A 17,872-nucleotide genomic window follows, 5' to 3' on the forward strand; every position below is an offset into this window, starting at 1 on the left:
CGGGACTATACGTAAATAGAAGATTGACAGGATTCCTTGAGTACAGAAATGTATACCAGGTCGTGTGCTAAGAGGCTTATGCTTATAAAATAACTTAATTTACTTAATCACTCTACAAGATTAATAATAGTATTATTATTTTATTAATGATGATACTAAGGCCCAGAGAAATTAAATTCTCAATATTACACAACTAATAAGCTGCAGGAATAGGATTCATACCCAGGTCAACTAACACCATGCTTAATTATTGAGCACAACTAGATCACCATGTGCAACCATGCAGGTTAGACACTGCACAATGATCCCATCCCAGTGGGGCATTGTCTCACCAGGCTGAGCAACCTAGAGATGAGGCTTTATCTGCCAGAGTAAGGGGTGTCTTTGATTTGCGTGAAGGTGTCTCAGACTATTACCTGCACAGATACATTTTACTAATACACAGCCATGTTTACTAACTTCCATGCATGCACGTGTGTGACTTTATATAACTAGCATGTGAGTCTCTGTGTATGTGTATACATATGTGTATGTGTGTGAGTGTGCATGTGTATATACAGAAATTACAATCCATATTTAAAAAAACAGACTGGTACAAATACTATAGTTAAAATATTTAAAACACTGTATTTCTGAAAGATATTTTAAAGTACTTTAAAAACTGTATCCAGAAAAGGTGGTTAATATATAACCAAAGAGTTGGTTACAAACTCACATATACAATATTGTACTAATAACAAGACAGCTATTCCAATGCATTTGAGATAGATTTGGATTTGCAGAAGTTAAATATGCACTTTTCTCCTGAAGCATCCTTGTCTGATGATGCTTCTATCCTACATTAATTTGTCCTCCTCATATAAAGCTGATAATCATGTTTTACTTAGACCTCACAAGTCCTGACCATCATCATTTAAGCCATTCACTAGGTACTTCTCTGTTGAAGAATCTGTAAAACTACCCGGCAGAACTCCAGACTCTACATTCAATCCCCAGATGTAAAGCAATGAAACTTTCATTGTCTGAAAAGAGTTAATTTGTGCATTGAAGGGTATACATTTATCTTTCAACTAAATCACATGAGTTTCAGTTGTATAATTTAGGATTTGAGTATTAACTTCCTTGCTCCACTCTCTAATTCCTATTAATGCTCTACTTCTGACTTCTCTCTGAGCTTCCTTAGGGTAGAGGTTTCAGCATCCTGCAAAGAATAGAAGCTCAATAAATATCTTTTGATTGACTGTGTAACCATTTTTCCACTTACTGCGTCACAATAGTTCAAGAGAATTTACCAGAACTGACAAACATTTTCTAAGGGCACAATTCTGAAGGGGAAAAAAATGTCCCCTTCAAAGCAGATTTGCAAAAGAAGATGTTATTTTGACTCTAGGGGTGCTCGACCCGCATAATGCACTTAATGGTGTGTGACTTGGGTGCAAGTGTCATTACTTTTGCTTCTGCTTATGTAGCTATCGATGAGCCAAAGTCTTTTCCTAAATATTCTTAAAATGCTCCTGGCTTTTAAAAATTCATAATTGACCTTTTCTGAAACTGGAATTAAAAAAAAAAAAAGGTTATCTATAAACAGTAGATCACAAACTGAGAAATTTGCAAGTTAATCAAATTAAAATTCAACACATGAGTTTTAATTAGGTCTTATCAATGTAACTCAGCAGTTTGAAATGTTAACACATTAAAGTCATTCTAGCTAGAAAAAAAAGAGGCTGACTACATTCAAATCAAGTTGAATACAAAATATGTAACATGCAATTGTTCCTTCCCTCAAACTAAGTGAACATGAGAAAAGTGATTTTCATGGCCAAAAGGAAAGGGAACAAATCAGCTTTTCTGTTTCTCTGATGTGATCACCTGGGGCGGTCTGAGAGTTTCTGCTCCTTCTATGCACAGTAGTCAAGCACAGCTCTACAGATCATTGATCTGGCTGATCTGGGGCCCGAAATTGTGGCATCAGAGACTTGAATCCACAGAATTTCCTGCGCCCCCACCCAGGCTCCCAGCCTTTCCTCTGAACAGCCAGCCATTTTTTTTTTTTTTTTTGTGATTGAAGTTATAAACTCTACTTACTAAATAAAAGTATAAATCACTGAAACAAGCCAATAATCACTTGGCCCAGAATCTTTTCTTCAATCTAAATCTCAGGAGTTTTTGATATGATTATTTTTCCAATCTCAAAGAGAGAAATGACATTTGAAGTCTATGGGCTTCCAAACTAACAAGTGTTAGTTCCTTAAACTAGAGCAAGACCCTCACATTTAGGTTTCAAGTACAAGAATGTTTATAAATAATGATTAAAAGGGCTAAAACTCACTGTTTCCATTCCTACTTACTTGGTTTTAAAGCAGAATAATAAATATAAGCAGTTCAAGAGTGGGTCCTTTGACTTTTACCAGTCTCAGACCACGAAGTAAATGGGAAAATTGAGGTAATTGCCCCATTTAGTCAAGTAAAAACTTTCATGATTTACTAAATTGTCCATGCTTTTTTAGTTTCAATTATTTGACCAGCCTTGTAATGAAGAACTATGTTATGCTATAAGCATCATCATCATCTTCTTTGTCAACTTGACAGCATGTGACACATCTTGTGAGACATTTTACCATGCAGTTCTCTTAATGACATTATGAGGTAGAACGCTGCGCCTAGACACACATACACACATACACGGATAAGGCATGGAGAGGTTAAGAAAGTTGCCCAAAGTCACACAGCTTGGCCAAGCCCATATTAAAAATAAGGTCTGTGTGCCTCCAAATAATATATTCCATCACCAAGGGTAAGTGTCCAAGAGTTGTCGCTGACCAATTTTAACCACATCAACCTGTGAAGAAACAGTTTATAAAATGTCATGTCTAGGATCATAAGGTCTGATTACTTCTACATTTGATCGGATCAGAGTATGATCATTCTCTGCCTCTCCCTTGCTCATAAAACGCTGTAGAGAAGCATCACGTAGGGACACATAAAGGAAATAAACACTCCAATCTCAGAGTTTGGGAGAAAAGTTGGGAGTGGACACTAAAAGCTTTTCTTCTACCTTAACCTCCTATTAGATTAATTTACCCTTTTCAGAGAGGAAGAATTTATCTGAATGAGAACACAAAGTGAAGTCCATGAACATCAGGGAAGGACTGGGTACTGCAAAGAGCAACTACTTCTGTCAAAGACAACTTTTGCCTCCTGCTACCGTACTTCTCTGGTCAAAAGTTCGACCATCTGTCATCTCAGCAATTCAATGCACCCTCTTATTTCCAACTTACAGCCATAATTCTAGGTCTCTGATTTGTCATCATATAATTACAGGCTAAAATAGGCTGACTCAACAACTAATTCTGCCTGCTGCAAGTTAATCACACAGACCACATGATGGATCTCAAAGACAAATCAGCAAGTGCTGGATTATAGGGGTACTTTGTTCTTACCATCCTGGACCATGTTCATAATTCACGCTGAAAAACCTTTCAAACAAGACTACTGTCTTTTCACCTAATGGGTGAAAAAAATAATAAATGATACAGACAGGGGCTATCTGACTTTTGTTTCCACTTAATTGACTTGATATCTATCATAAGATGCACGAAACGGAAGTACAACAGGACTGCATTCTTCCTGGTAAGAAGTGGGACTAATCATGCCGTTTTGACAAGATAGTGATTATAAAGTACGGTAAGGGTAGTATAATATGCCTTGGTCTTTGAGAAAACAAGTCAATGGATACTGGACTGTATCAATACTGAGTTGCAGTCAATCAAATTTGACTTTGAATTGATTAATGTTTGGATGAATTACTCAAATTTGCCCTTTGTCATTGATATAAAAATGCTGGTTTTACCTAATTTTGAAGATTAATTGACTTGATGGATGAACTGATTTAGTGTTATGCCAACACAGGCTCAAAAGCCTCTCAGCTTTATGAATTTCTTAGTTTTCAACACTGGTGGGGGGGATGTTCGGGGTGGGGCTTAGAGTCTACAAAAGATTTTCTGGGTAGGGGGTCTCATATTCTTTTGTGTACTTTTCTACTGTCACCAATCTGTGATCCAAAATAATTTCTCTTCCAAGGGATGACAATTTTTAGTCATCCTTTATTGAGTATTTAATGTATGTCAGGTATTGTGTTCATTATTTTACAAATATTAAGTAATTAAACCTCAAAAGAATCCTATCAAGTAAGTCTATTATTCACATTTTACAGATAATAGGACTGAAGCTCAGAGAAATTAAGCAACATGTAATGGAGCATAGCATGGTCCTCACTCCACTCTTTACAATTCAAAACCAAGTCTGTCTAAAATCAAAGCTGGTGCATCTTTAATATTCTGGCTTTTACCCTCACATTTCCTCTATCAGCGTCCATCTATATCTTGTGAATCATTTCACTGTCGCATGAGACTATTAGGACATAAAGCATGAAAGAGAAATTGGGTTTTATGTACAAAGATTTTCTTGACTCAACATAAGGCTTATTCTTCTTTGAGTCCTCTTTATTTTAACCTCTGACTGGCTATTCCTACTCTTCTTTCACAATTCCTAAACCAGTGTAAGCTTTCTGGGGTTTCCTAGCCACTATTCTAAATTACCACCTCTGTCTCAACTCATGCATCCTCTACCTTATTTTTTCTTAAGTAAAACTTAACAGAGAATTAGAATGTAATTCTAATTAGAATAAGAACACAATCTATAATGGGACTGTTTTTACCACATAAAAACTGAAACTTTAAAGGGAGGAGAATCTCACCTCCTTTTGGAATCCCCAGAGATTTAATCTCCTGATTACCTGCATCTACTAGCCTCAAGGAGATACGATTAAGAGAATTAGTCAGTATCCTCTTTTGAAACACTTGTGTTGGCAGAGAGTGTCATGGAGTGCTCCAGAGTGTTCAAATGTCAGCCAGAGCAATGATCTTTCTGTTGCTTCCTGCTCCATGTCTTAAGCTGGCATATTTCTAGTATGTCTCGATAATTTCTCTTTCTATCCTATGGCAGACAGATCTAGGGCTACTGCCCTTGCCATAAGTAGATATTGTGGAGGGGGTGGGGGAGTTCTGTCTCTATTTCGATGTCCTTGAACCAATTTCAAAGATGTGGTCTTACTCATGAGAGACCCTACGTCAGAGTATGTAACAGTAACAGCCCAGCCATTAACAAAGTAGTACTCTAACTTTCCATTTGTCATTGCCTCTTGTGTTAACAAGCTCGGTGACTTCAAGCGGCACTATGGTGTCTGTGCCAATGCAAGATCTGAGCATTCCTGTGTCCCCTAGCTGTTGAAGCATCTCATCATGATGCTAAACCCAACAACATCCACTAGACTCTTAAACTGTTTGCATTGATGTGACTGCTAAGTTTCAAGTGATGGAGAGAGAATGGAGTTAACAGAAATCAGAAGCAGTGATGGTTATTTCCATTGTGTAAAATATGAATTGCTAAGAACAACCACAGATGAAAGCACAGATTTCTGAGCTACAAAATCTCTGGGATTCCAAGACCCTGGATCAGAAATTCCCTCAAACCAATTTGGTGTTCACAACCCCAGTGCATGAAACCCAAGTCCTGAATGTCCACTCACCCGTGCACTCTGTCCCGCAATGAGCTGGTCGTCCTCAGTCTGAACACTTGTCCGGCTGCGCACATCGTAATCTTCCTGCTCAAAGTCAGAATCATCCTCTAGTTCTTCTGGGGTCTAAAGGTACAAAGGAAAAGAGAAGAATCAGCATATTTTAAATTGATAAACTTCAACTGCACCCATATATTGTGTGGCTGCAAAAGCTAAGTAGCTCCCAGAAAAGAGATCTTGTGGGCAGTTACGTGTAGGGGGCTATGGAGGAGGGTATTGGCTCTAAATGGAGTCAGAAAAACCAAGTTGCCCTGATTTATCTCTTAAAAAAATACACTCTATTACTTCCTCCTGTAGGTATAAAAAGTCTGTTTAGCTCTTGACATGCTTTCTAATTTTAAGAAAAATATATTCGTGTGTTTTTCCACCCATAGAAATCTACTCTAAGATAGAAAATCACCATCAACAACAAAAGTTGTACCTATACTTGGTCTATAATGCCCTTTTTGCTCTATTCCCAGTCTTTTCTAGTCTTAATAAGCAAAAAGAATTGATCATCTCCAAGCCAATGGTTAGTCCAGATGAAATACCTGATGTGGTCACTAAACCGTGTAGTGTACAGGTTGCAACTATAGATTCCAGAGTCAAGACTGCCTGAATATGAATCCCTGTGTGACCACTGGCAAAATCCTCTTGGCTCTGGTTTCCTCCCCTGTGAACCGGTGTTGATAAAAGTTCCTCTATGATTTTTGTGAAGATTAAGGAATGTACTCTGTGTAAAGTGTCTGGCATATAATAGGCATTTAAAAAATGTTTGCCATCATCATTACTTAAGATTCTGAAATCAATTCATTCAAACACTTTTAAAAAGTGAAGCTACCAATCACTATACAACCATCAAGGATTAAACAGCTCTTTCATTCATAGTATCAATTTAGCTAAAACCAGCACAGTGAAATAAGGATCATTCTATTCTTAGAGATAGAAAACCAAGATTCTGAGAAACAGCATGCCCAGTGTCTCTAAACTAGTTAATAACAGAATTAGAATATAGACCCAAATACCCAAATGTGTCTATCTTTTTCACATTATAAATCAGGTAAGAACTGGAGCTATGGAACGGCTTTAAAGTGAGTAGTTACATGAAGATCCTATCCATTGTGTGTCAGAGAAAAGGCATGAATTAATCCATAAACCCAGAAATAAAAATACTCCATATCTTTAATGACCATAATAGATAACATACATTAAGTGCTTTTCATGTGCCAATCATGGTTTTCTCTAAGGACTTTCCTTCACAGACCTATGATGTAGACACCATTTCCTCCACTTTACAGATAAGGAAACTGAGGCATGATCGGTTACACCTTGCTTAAAGCCCTCTAAATCATGCAGCACGTACTGTAGACTATCATCCTCTGTTAATTCTAAGAAGATGAATGTGGAGTTGGTGAGGATGGTGCATGAGGGGAGACAGTGCATTAGTGAGAACTCAGATCAATGGTCACTAGACTGAAAGCTGACAGTTCACTCACAGACTGCCCCTTGGCATAGGGAGCACCACCATCCAGGGCTCTGTATTTCAAAAAGCAAGAAGCAGACCACTGCAGTACTGATGATACAGTTGCCCATTCCCAGAAGGGCACACTTTTATTCTGCTGGTTTCTTTGGCTACCTCAGTGTAATTAATCAGGTGTGGTTATGATGAAGGCTTGAGATTGGTCAGACAGGCATAAAACGGGGTCTTCGTGCCAATATCACATTACGCATAGTAATTTCCAAGCCTTGGCATCTCCTTCTTGTTTTCCTTCTCTCTCTCCATCAACCTTATTAATATTCACTCAGTCATCTACAGATGTTCAATTTTCTTTCACAGAATTATTAAAAGAAAGAGGGAAGAAAGAAGTTTTGTTCCCATACTTTATTAACTAAATCAGGGGTGGGGTGGGCAGAACCTGGTTCCAATAACTGGTTGTATTTCCATTGTGGACAGAGACAACAATCTCTGATCATTTTTCACTCTTCTGGAATGTGCTGCAGAACAATTAAAGCAAGTTGGTAAATTCTGCTGACAGATGAGATGACAAGATTGCAAGCGCTTTTCATCATTAGTTTTTGAAAAGGAGAAAAGTAAAATGAAAAACCTCACTCAATAGAAAAAGGAAAATATGACTATAGTACTGTGTCCAAACATTTCAATGATCTGTGTGTTTAGCAGATGAGTCAGTGACAGACACAACCCGGCAGCATAAGGTTAATGATGATGAGCTTTCATTCAAGTGACTAGGGCTCAGAAACCAAAACAAAGTTTAAAAATGAAAAAATAAATAAATCAATAACCTGGATGTGGACCCAGGGAATCTAAGTGTTTTTGGCCCAACTCTGCCACCTATAAACTGTTTGTCACTTACAGTTTTTCTGCTTCTCTCTCTCCTCACTAATAAAATGGAGATAATAATTCCTATTTGCCCTGTCTGCCAGACAGGATTCTAGGATAAAATATATACGAAAATGCTTTGTAAATGGTAAAACTGAACTCAAGTAAGTGATAACATATACATAATAACGACTGTAATAATCATAATATAGAAATAATTTTTACCAACCACTATGGGCCAGGCATTCAGCTAAAGGATTTAATCCTTGTAACAACCCAATGAAATAAATATAATGCCTAGGGTGCCTGGGTGGCCTAGTCAAGCGTCCAACTCTTGATTTTGGCTCAGGTTATGATCTCAGGGTTGTGGGATCGAGCCCCGCATTAAGCTCCAGGCTGGGCATGGAGCCTGCTTAACCTTCTCTCTCTCTCTCCCTCTGCCCCTCCCCTCCCAAAAAATTTAATGCCCATTTTACAGTTGTATAAATAGGCTCAGAGTTGTTAAGTCAGTTTTCCAGGGTGTTACACCTAGCAAGTTGAGGGCGTTCCAGAGCCTACACTTTTGACCATCACAAGTAACACCAGGCAAATGGATGAGCTTAAAATACTTTCTTGTGCCTTAATCATGCAGCAAACCCATCCAAGCCACATAAACAGTTCTGTGCATGTGCAGTTTGCTAATTGCATGTAAATGTGCCTACTTCTCATGCTGTTATTTTTTGAATTATTCATTTTAACAAGTAGCAGGTTCTGGTTGGTCAAGGACCTCTGTACATTAAAGGAGACATGGGAAAATAGTGAAGGTCTGCAAATGGGCCCAAAGATAATAAGACCTGTATCATTAGGTAGTGTTTATAGAGTAAAAAGAATCACCAAAACGTATAATTCACTGGATTGGAAGCCGGAAACTGGGGGGTCAAGCCTCAATTCTGCCTTTCTGTGTTCCCAGGGAAGGCCTTTTTACAACCATCAAAAACTACGTTGGGTCTACTCTTGGTTCCCTGGGTCTATTATCTGTTAGGCTGCAAAAGTGGGTTTTATTTGTAAAATGGCACAATTAAAGTATTTGGCCTCTAAAATCTCCTCTATGAGATTAGTGTGTGCCTATTACAAAGGCCCAAGAAAATCATGTGCTTGTCCAGGGTCACACCCCCTGTCAGTTACAGAACAGCATCAGTCTATGAGCCTGGCTGCCAATCAAATGCTCAATCTTCTCTACAACAGTTTCTGGAGGGGAGCAAAATGAGAAAAGACTGTAGGATTTAGAGTTGTTTCACCAGGACACATGAAAAATATATTACTGACAATTTAAAAGAGAGGCTCCAATGTGTAGGAGAGCTTAACTGGGAGTAGAAAGATGAAGACATGGAGAGGCAACAGGAGGGTTTGGGTGACGCAAGAAGAAGGATTTCCCAGACAGAAAGCTATACCGCTGGGATTACACTTTCCCAATGTAGAAGAAAATCCCCTCAGTCAGGACTGATTGGCTACTGGCATCTCTATCCTGGATTTTTCTGGAAGCCTCCTGATTGATCTCCTTCCTTCTATTTTTTCTCCATCCATTCTACTCTCTCCAGCAGAGCCAGGGTGATGATCCTTGTATGAGCAAAGTCAGCTCAGCACACATCAAGGGCTCCCATCTCATTCAGAGTGATCCTTAGACTGCACCTGCCATTCCCCCGGGCCTGGAGCATTTTCCCTAATATTTTTATGGCTTGTTTCCTTCTCCAACTCTCTTCTCAAATGCCATCTAATCATTGACCACCCTTCATAAAACTGTCTCCCACCAGGGGAATATAATTTTCTTGAATATATATATAAATATATATTCAAGAATATAAATTTCTTGAAGACAGGGACTTCTATTTTGTTTACCTCTCCATTCAGGGCCCCTCCAACCGTGTGGGGCATCTAGTAAGCATTCAACAAATGCCCAATAAATGAATGACCAAAACTAAATTACTGAATATTTCTGAAAATTCATATGAAATTATTTCTAATTACTTGAGTTAGGAAAACAAAACAGGGAACCTTACAGGACCATGTTAATTAACTGGATAATAGCAGTCTGTAATAGGAAAATCAGTTTTGTCATAAAAGTCTTTTCAACTCCTCATTTTCTAGCTCTGATGAGTAACTCCAGTACCTGCAGTTTTAATAATATTGTTAATTTATTTAACAAATTGTATTTCATTAATTGATTGGAATAAGAAACTTCATCCCAGCAGGATGAGAAAAGAAAAATATTTCTTTGGAACCTACTAAATGCCAGGTCTAGGCTAGTGCTTTACAGCAAAGGCAGTATCTGTCCTCATTTGCAGATATGGAAACTGAAGCAAAGAGATGAAAACAAGCATGCCAAAGACCAAAAAATACTTAAGCCATAGGTTCCCAAACTCTCTTGTTTCAAATACTCTCACTGAGTCTCAGTAATTTTTTCAAGGTGCCCCTTGGCTAAAAACAAAACAAAACAAAAAGCAAACAAAACAGCCACAAACCAAACAGTTGTGTTGATTAAGCAGTTAGGTCACAAAAATGGATAAGTTGATTAAACTTAACAACCTAGTTCCTGGTGCCTGTTGTGCACTGCATGACTTCTCAAATCTCGGAATATAACCAAAGCTTTCTTTTTATCATGGCAACCACCAAAAACCCAGCTTCACAAATATAGAATGTTATTAAAAGGAATATACCAACCTACTGTTTAAACTTTGAGCTGCTGTCGGCTATTATTTCACATAATATCTGAGAGACATCTGTATGTCTCCCTTGAAATTTTAAAAAACATCTTGCAATGCTCCAAGGGCCCTTTCAGGCACAGTTTGGGATTTATGAAGTTAAACTTTAGACTTTTATCAGGCCTTAACTGTTTTCCACGACCTGCTTTCAAAAGTATCATGTGCAACCAAATTAATGGGTTCCAATTATATTATAAAAGAATATAGATATAATAGATTTTTTCCAGGGTTATTCTTACGAGAAGAAACTACTGTGTTTTGTTTTGTTTTTTGTTTTTTTGAATATAGATATCCTAACACCAAGATATTACCTCCTTCTACCCTACCCAGTTATCTTAATTTCCAATATTAAATGTCTAACTCTGTGTCTTAAATGTACACTTCGCCCTCATTACTTGCAGACACCTCATTTGTGAGTTTGCCTATGCACCAAAAGCTTCTTTGTAATCCCCAAAGCAATGCTTGTGTAGTTTTTCACAGATATGTACAATGTGGCAAAAAATGTGAGTCACCTAACCTGTGCGTTTTTCCAGCTGAGGTCAAACGGCACAAAGTTCCGCCTTTTTGTTTCAGCTCTTATACTGTAAATAACCTTTTTGCATTCATTTAGTGCCACATATTTTGCATTTTTGTGCCTTTTGTTGCTGATTTCTCTGTTTACAATGGCTTCCAAGTGCAGTGCTGAAGTGTTGTTTAGTGGTCCTAAGTGTAAGAAAGTTGTGATGTGCCTTTACAGAGAAAAGGCCCGTGTTAGATGAGTTTCCTTCAGGAATGTGTTATGGTGAGGCTGGTGTGAGTTCAGTGTTAATGAGTCAACAATATATACAAAATAATGTGACTTTAAACAAAAACATGCATAAAACACAGTTAAATATTGATCAATGAATGAATGTAACCAGAGGCTCATAGGAACCTAGGATGTTCCCCTAGGAACAGTGTTTCAGTATTCTCTAACTCAATGTTCACAGCAACGTTATAGGATATAACTACTGCAAATAATGAGAATCAACGGTATGGTGGTGTGCCAGATTGGTCTGTTCGCTTTTTAAATTACCACGCTCGGATAATTTGTAAATTCCTTCGTAGCTGATAGGCCACCAAGGAAAAGTCTCAGCAAGAACGAACAAAAGAAATAGTCTCACGGCAGGGGGGAAGAGTAGACCTGTTCAAGGGAGAAGTGGGGTTCTGAAAGGTGAGGTTAGGATACAGAAAAGATAGTTTTGTCTACTTCAGAGGGTTGCCTGGAGCTGCCCTGGAGTGCCTGGATACCAACATCACATTAAATATGTGTTGATCACTGCAAGCAAGGTGATGGAAAACTTAACCCTTCAGGGTCTGTTCTGCATTTATTTTTTCAGAGAAAAAGATTTCTTATTTTTACGAAGTATAATCGACACTTTGGAGGGAAGGAGGCATGGCCAGGTTTGCTGGGAAAGAAACAGTTCTACTTGTCTCACTGTCTTTCTTTAGAACTAGCGCAATGGATTTTTTTTTTTAAGTAGATTTAATCATTATATTCAAAAAGCAAAGCAAGAAATTAAGTACAAAATGGAGCCATGTGGGGGCTGAAGAAGGATTTTAAAAATAACAATTTGTACATACTATACATTTCTCTCTTAAGTTTTACATGGTGTGAAATCCATCTGATCAAATGACTTGAAATGTCGAGATGTAGGAATGACACTTCATGCAACAAAGATATGGCATTTTATCTAAAATTATGTTTTTTTACAGCTCATGAATGAATAAATGAATGATGGCTATAAACCTCCTCAGCCTCCCAGATGAATGGTTGTCACAAAAATGTGAAGGCTAACAAAGCAGAAAAATGGCAAAAGACGGAATATGTCTTGAGGATTATAGTGGGATCTAGTGTCAAATGCTTTGAAAACATAACTCTCATGGTCTATTACCTATTTCACAAGTTAGTATGTAATGGGAAAAAATGATCTAATTTGTTACAGGTTTAAAAGCCTGACTACCTATCTTTTCCTTCTTCTCCAATTCTCATCCCTTTTCTGTCACCTTCCCTATCTCCCCGGTGATCTGTTTCCACCACCACCACCACCACCCACACCCACACCCACACCCACACCCACACACACACACACCATTAACCACTGTGCCAGACCATGCACCACAGTGAAGGGAAAATAAAAACACAGCCTTTGCTTTCCAAAATTTCACAGTTTAAGAAGGTAATAGACATAAAAGGGAATAATGTAATAAATACTATCATAAGCAGAAACAGTTATACATAGTTAAAGGAGATGGTCAATATTTTTGATGGAGAAAATTTGAAGGTTTCAGCCAAGTCTTGCAAGGTGGTAAGAGTTTGACAGATCTAAAATGGGCAAGCTAGAACAGGAAATACATCTGATAGCCTCCAAATTCCAACTATGAACGCCACATTAAGTATAAGGACAATCATCTGATATAACTTATACAATGATGTGAACACTTTGAATTGATCATGAAATTATTATGAAAGACAGACATATGTATCGAGAAAACAATCAAGCCGAATTTAAAGACAAGAAAATTTGAAGATGCTTTTTGTGCTCCCAAGTGAAGGCGTTTGGTAATGTTTCAGGGGAAGCATGGATGCCAACAAAGAGAGAAGAGAGACTCTTCCTGGTGTTACTCTACTCCACCTGCTCAGATCACCATGGAAGCACCATGTTGCACTCTGGATACCACAGCTGAAGAGGATCACTCATGAATTTAATGACCTCAAAGATAACAAGATTCAGAGGAGAATTAATTCCATACATGAAATACTCAAAGTACTAGTTATATATTGTCCAAAGAGAACAAAATACCACAGATATTATTTGGTTATTATTGTCTTGCAGTGTTTGAGAGTATATTAGTTTAGATGTTCAATGATCACCCTGAGAGAAAGTTTTTCAGAACGCAATCAGCAGATACCTTGTGGTTTTATTGAGCAGCCTCAGAGACAACTGTAGAGGATGAAGGTGGGGATGCACTCCAGTGCTATCTCATCCAATATGGTAGACATGAGCTACAATGAATTATTGAGAACTTCAAATGTAGCTAATGCCACATGTCAAAAATGGTAACATTTTGGATACATTTAAGTGAGATATATTATTAAAATTAATTTCAACTCTTTTTTTTCCAATATGTCTACTAGAAAATTTGAAATTACAATTGTGGCTCACAGTATATTGCTATCAGACAACATATTCTCATGTTCTTATGATTGTCACTGCAGAAGGCCCATCTCTGCTTCAGCTGTAATAGCCACAAATGTATTTGTGTCATCAATTATACTTCTGAATATTTAAGTTTATTTTAAGAAAGAGTTCTATGGGTAAGAAAATTATTTGAAAACCATGCCAAATTGTTGGTAAGGTAAGGAGAAAACAAAATCTCGTCTTACAATGAAATATTATGTAGCAGTTAAATGGAACTAGGGAAGATATGTGTCTTAGTGTAAATAAATGAAGGTATATTGTGGGTGAACAAAGCAAGTTGTAAATGATACTTATGTTGAGTTTTAAAACCTACTATATGTTTTCTAGTGTATGTCTCTATATAATCACTTGGACAATCGTTTGGAAGACTCACAGCTGACAACAGAAGACTGAGCATGGGAAGATAGTAGGGTGAGTGATGGGAAGAGGTTTGCTACAAAGTTATACAGCCTTATTTACAAGATTGTAATTGTTTGTTCTAAAGATAATGTGACTGTATCAGATTATTATTATTATTTTTACTACTTTTGCTGCTGCTGCTGCTGCTACTACTACTACTGCTACTCTGGGTTCTCTTCCTTTTTTTCCATCCCATGGCTTTCTGATCCTGATGGGAACATGTTAGCCAGAGAAGCACATGGATAATAGCTGGGGCCCCTGAAAGTTAGTATCAAAATTCGACAACAGTGCATGCAAGAAATAGGCAGAGTATCACTCTTCGGGTTATTCAGTGTGAATCTAGGCTTGTTGGGTTCACTTGTCCCTTTTGTCTGACTAAACGGTTCCCCTTGTCTGACTAAATGAGGAGCCAAACAGCTTAACAAGTTAAACTAAGTAATTAAAACAACAAAAGTAAATTCTCTGGAGTCCACACCAGAAGCTCTGATCAGCTCCAAACTAGAGAGGCCTTACATACCCTGATCATCAGCACAGCTTTTCTGATGTCTCGAACACCATCATACACTAGGCGAGAGGCATCAATGAACTCATTCTCTTCAAATGGTTGAGGGACGTTGGCACTCAGGGCTTCAATAGCAACCTCTACTTGCTCGGCAAAGCGTGGCATCACTGCATTAAACAAAGTGAAAAACAATGTATTAGGCGAACTTTCTCTCATGCTCCCTGTTCCAGCCCTTGGGCAAGGTGGCATGCTCCATATATTCTAACAGCTCAGTGGAGCTCTGTGCCTACCTGCCCAGTTTGGGGTGGACCCGATTCAGTGGTCTTTGTACCACTTACTTTCAGCAGAGGAAGTAAACCATTACTCCACGAGTGGTGATGTTATGCAACGGCAAGTTTTGAAACCTGCTCAGGATTGTGTGGTATAGTGTATATGCGTACATATTCTGCGTTATTATAAACTGAGTTGAATTTCATTTATGCTGGTTATTAGCTATGAAACCTTAGCCAAGTTTTCTTAACTCCTTCTAAACCTGCTTCTTTGTCTATAAAAGAAATCTATAAAATCTTAAGTTTCAATGAAATAATGCATACACATTTATTGGACGGTATTTGGCTCTCAAAAAGTCTTGGTAAATATTTAACTAATATCATATGCTAAAGTCATAGGTGATAAGTAATAGATCTTAACCTGTAGGACTTCATAGTAACATGTGAATGAAGTGATCCAACGTATTCCACTTTTGTTGAGATAGAACTTGAGACTGGAGGTAGGGGGATGGCAGTAGAGGGAGGCTCGCAGAAGGACCTTACAAGAGAGGAGAGGGAATCCCAGGGCACTCCAGCACTAAGCCTAGGGTTAGAGACCAGAAGGCTCAAAGTTGAATTCAGTTTTGTTTCATTTTACCAGGACCGTTTTGATGTGAAAGAAGATACATATATAAATTCCTAAAATGTTAGCACCTCTTTCTTTAAACATTAAGACACCTATATACATAGTGGAGGTTTGCGGAAAGTAAATTCAGTGGAATGTCTGGCTACTTAAAAGACGCTGCTGATTCACTGATTCTCGAAAATTATAATTCAATTCTCTCAGGTTTTATCTTGTAACAATCAATTCATGTGGCAAATGAAAGCCAAAAGCACAATTCATTTTATTTACAAGGACAATAAAATAGAAACATCATTCATCTATTTTCCACTTGTGAACTTTCATGCCTGATTCATCTTTTTACTCATTTTCATCCTCTGTGGATACTTTAACATCCATTTTAATCCCTAGTGAGAGAAACTCTGCTAAATTACTTTACTTTCTAGGGTCAAAGTATTCAAGATAAAACCTTCCTAGAAAAATGTATTTCTACTAGGAAAAGTCCAGCGTTTAAAAGTATATTAAAAAAAAAAGAGGAGGGTTACAGGAAAATGTTCTTTCAATAGAAATGATCAAAACCAAAGCATGCATGGGGTGAATTTCCTTCTGTGAGTGAATTACTAGGACTGGTTCTCTATACCATTTGAATTTTTCATTTGTGCCTTTGAAATACTTTTACATAAAAGGAATTTGGTGGACATTGAGTTGTACTGCTGCAAAAATCAAACAAAAATATACTTCTAAAAACTACCACATTAAACTAAGGCCATTCCAGCTATCCATTTGTGTTGGGAATAAACTGTTTTACATTACATGAGTAAATAATCTAGACCATTGAAATTGACCTCCCTAGGCATGAAAATATTGTTATATGTATTTGGCATTTTCCCATGAGTATCTTTCTTAAATGAAATTACAAATTCCCTTCCCTTCCTAAACTGAAAATTCTGAATATTAATTTCATTCTATTTGATGCCTAAGCTGCCATCATGACCATCAACAATTTTACAGATTTGTGTGGTACCATTAGTAGCAGTTAGCTGCCTGAAGTTTTTTCCGTATTGTTTCATTGAAAATTAGTTTTACAGGTACATAAAATAACGACTCCTACAAATGAATTGGCAAAATATAAAAAAATAGACCAAAGATTAGAACAGGTAATTCACAAAATACTAAATCCCATATTATTGACAAATACATGACACTTCACTAATAATTGGAAAACTTACAGTGTAAACAATGAGAGATCATTTCATACTCTTCGAATGGGCAAACTAAAGCTTAATAACACAGATCTTACTGAGCATGGGGAAAGAAGGGAACCCTTCTACTGTAGATGAGAGTCAAATGGACACACATCATTCTGGCAAACACTTTGACAAAATCTAAGAAAGTGAAGCCTTCCAGTCCCAACCAGCGAGTTGAGACATTTTCTACGGTATAGCCAAATATTGAATTCTAAAGAGGCAATGATTAGGAGGGCTGAGTACATTGGAGTCATAGGAACATCTTTTTGTCTCTGTGGTTATAGTTGTTTCTTAATAGGTTGAATATTCCAAGAGTTAATAAGAAGAGTTATATTAAATCTAGGAATAAAAGTAACAGCTTTAAGGCATCCCTTCCGACTGGCACTATCCCAGGACTGTTGAGTCCACTAAGTGGGACACTGGGGAGACACAGGGAGCTGTTCACTCCAGGTTCATGGGCAGTACATCAGGATGGAACAAAATGGACTTCGGGATGTAACTCAGGAGACAGCCAATGTAGTCAAGTGAGTAAGTTCTAAGGTCAAAGTGTTGACCAGGAAAAGCAAACTGAAAAGAGATATCATTTGTGAGAAATTTAAAAATTCATAAAAGCATACTATGCATAATTTCAACATATATACATTTTACTACACATGTTCTGAAAGTATGTATACCACCTTAAGTACAGTGGTTGCCTTTGAGGGGGATGGAGGGACATGGGATGAGGTAGAGGTCTTAAGGAGGCTTCAAGTATATCTTAATTCTTAAGAAAATAATAATGTGAATCAGATATTGCAAAATGTTAATATTTTTTACACCTCAGGGTAGAAGCAGGGTCTCAGTTATATTAGTCTCTGTTCCTTTTTACTTTGAATCTTCTCATGATTCAAATATTTTAAAAAAGATCAACACATTATCCTCAAGACTGTACTTTTTACAGAAT

General features: G+C 37.5%; 1 protein-coding gene across 10 annotated transcripts in view; it reads right to left on the reverse strand.

Annotated features, from left to right (window-relative positions):
• CTNNA2 (catenin alpha 2) overlaps positions 1-17,872 on the reverse strand; it is a 1,073,854-nt gene that overhangs the window by 72,717 nt on the left and 983,265 nt on the right. For all 10 annotated transcript variants that reach the window (XM_073897478.1, XM_073897482.1, XM_073897474.1 and 7 more), the window contains 2 exons: positions 14,828-14,979; positions 5,588-5,701 (listed from right to left, as the gene is read on the reverse strand). In XM_073897478.1, coding sequence (XP_073753579.1) covers positions 5,588-5,701; positions 14,828-14,979 — 266 coding nt within the window. The remainder of the gene's footprint in view (positions 1-5,587; positions 5,702-14,827; positions 14,980-17,872) is intronic.

Source organism: Callorhinus ursinus, unplaced genomic scaffold, assembly GCF_003265705.2.
Source record: "Callorhinus ursinus isolate GAN/ISIS: 27379988/994484 unplaced genomic scaffold, GSC_fseal_2.0 scaffold10, whole genome shotgun sequence".
Lineage (NCBI taxonomy): Eukaryota > Metazoa > Chordata > Mammalia > Carnivora > Otariidae > Callorhinus > Callorhinus ursinus.